This window comes from Habropoda laboriosa, unplaced genomic scaffold (genome assembly GCF_001263275.1).
Source record: "Habropoda laboriosa isolate 0110345459 unplaced genomic scaffold, ASM126327v1 scaffold1111, whole genome shotgun sequence".
NCBI lineage: Eukaryota > Metazoa > Arthropoda > Insecta > Hymenoptera > Apidae > Habropoda > Habropoda laboriosa.
The window spans coordinates 76,838-78,439 of NW_017101204.1; the positions used below are offsets into that span (position 1 = coordinate 76,838).

Genomic DNA, 1,602 nt, shown 5'->3' on the forward strand with positions numbered 1-1,602 from the left:
ATTTATTTGAACATGTAAGTAAGCATTGACACATTTACTTTAATGCAACAATAAATTAAAGTAGTTTCATAAAAATGAATAAACGTTATTAAAACTTTTTATATTAAAATTATGAGCATAAGCTAAGTATAAATGACAATTGTCACTAATTTACAGATTATAAAATTTTAAATATTGTATTTACCGTTAAATATTGATACCTTATGTATTCAAAATAATACCTGACAGAGAATGTTTAATAATAACCTCATATTTTTTTCATTTTCGTGTATCAGAATAAAACACACCGGTTTAACAAAATGCTATATTAATACTATCAAAATTCAGTGAGTAACAAATCTTTCAAATATTTTACTTACATGTGTACGTAAATTGTCGGTACAAAAGAAAAAAGATAAAGTAGATACTTGCCTGGAAACAACTGATATAAAAAGTAATGTCCAATACACGCACGTTATACAAATCTTCATTTTTTTTAAATGCTCACATTACTTTTAACAACGAGAATTTTACTGTCAATAAGTAGATACTTTTATAAACGTACGGGGATATCATCACTTTTCCACTATACCATCATGACTACCGCCATTATTACCGCTATCATTACCACCACTACCACCATCTTTGTAACCCCTTTTATTATTATCACTGTGGCCAACACAGTTACTACATGAAAAAAATTTAACGTAATATAATTAAGATGCTTTTGATTCAAAAACAATTTCGTTATTCCTGAATTCGTTATACATCACTTATCGTTTTATATGAACAATCGTTCTGCACAAAATTCCCTTGCAACAGACGATGCAATTTGTGAAAGAAGGTATATTACGTGCCAAAAACCTTTTAAATGTAACAAAAACAGCTGATTATATCAACGCATGCGCTTTAAGCATTATTAACACTAACCCGTTCTAATGATTTTGTACGATAAGATTTGAATTAAACAGTGTGTGAGTTTTCGATAACATCATGAATTCTTATTAATGTTTCAATGATAAAATTTCAAATTAAATGATAATAAAATATATTAGTCATTTATTTTCGTTATATTTTTAAAAGAAATTGTTCACAAAATAAATGTTGAAGTATTTGCACTATAAATAATGTGAACACTTCGTGTGTATCAATTTTACAACTCTACAGCTTATACTTCCTATTTAAACAAGGAATTATATATACATTATTATAGTGTAGTAATTGTAAATCTTAATGTCACTTCAGGTTAAAATTACAACTAATTAAAAAATGAACTTTTTTATAGATCTTTAGATAACAAATGTTGTTATTATTTCAACGTTTACACTACTCTAATTTTTTTGGTTATAGTACAAAAACTATGTTTTTATGTATTACAAATGTACTCAAAATAAGTGTTACCATAAATATACTGCTAATGGCATAAATACGAAAATATGATTATACTATAAAATGTATGTGTACGTTTGAAGATGGCTCATTAAATACGGATTAATTAGAACAGAATGACAAATATGAAATGCAAAGAGTTAAAGTAATTTTAATTTTGATTTAGGTTTTAAATTATCTTGCTAAAATTTTTTTCAAATTGTATTATAAAATGTTCAAACATTTATTTTTTAA

The 1,602-nt window shown here is 25.3% G+C and overlaps 1 protein-coding gene across 1 annotated transcript in view; it reads right to left on the minus strand.

The window, feature by feature from the left end:
- LOC108578084 (SUN domain-containing ossification factor) overlaps positions 1-470 on the minus strand; it is a 23,502-nt gene extending 23,032 nt beyond the window's left edge. The window contains exon 1 of the mRNA XM_017941340.1: positions 412-470. Coding sequence (XP_017796829.1) covers positions 412-470 — 59 coding nt within the window. The remainder of the gene's footprint in view (positions 1-411) is intronic.
- Between the last annotated feature and the right edge of the window lie 1,132 nt (positions 471-1,602).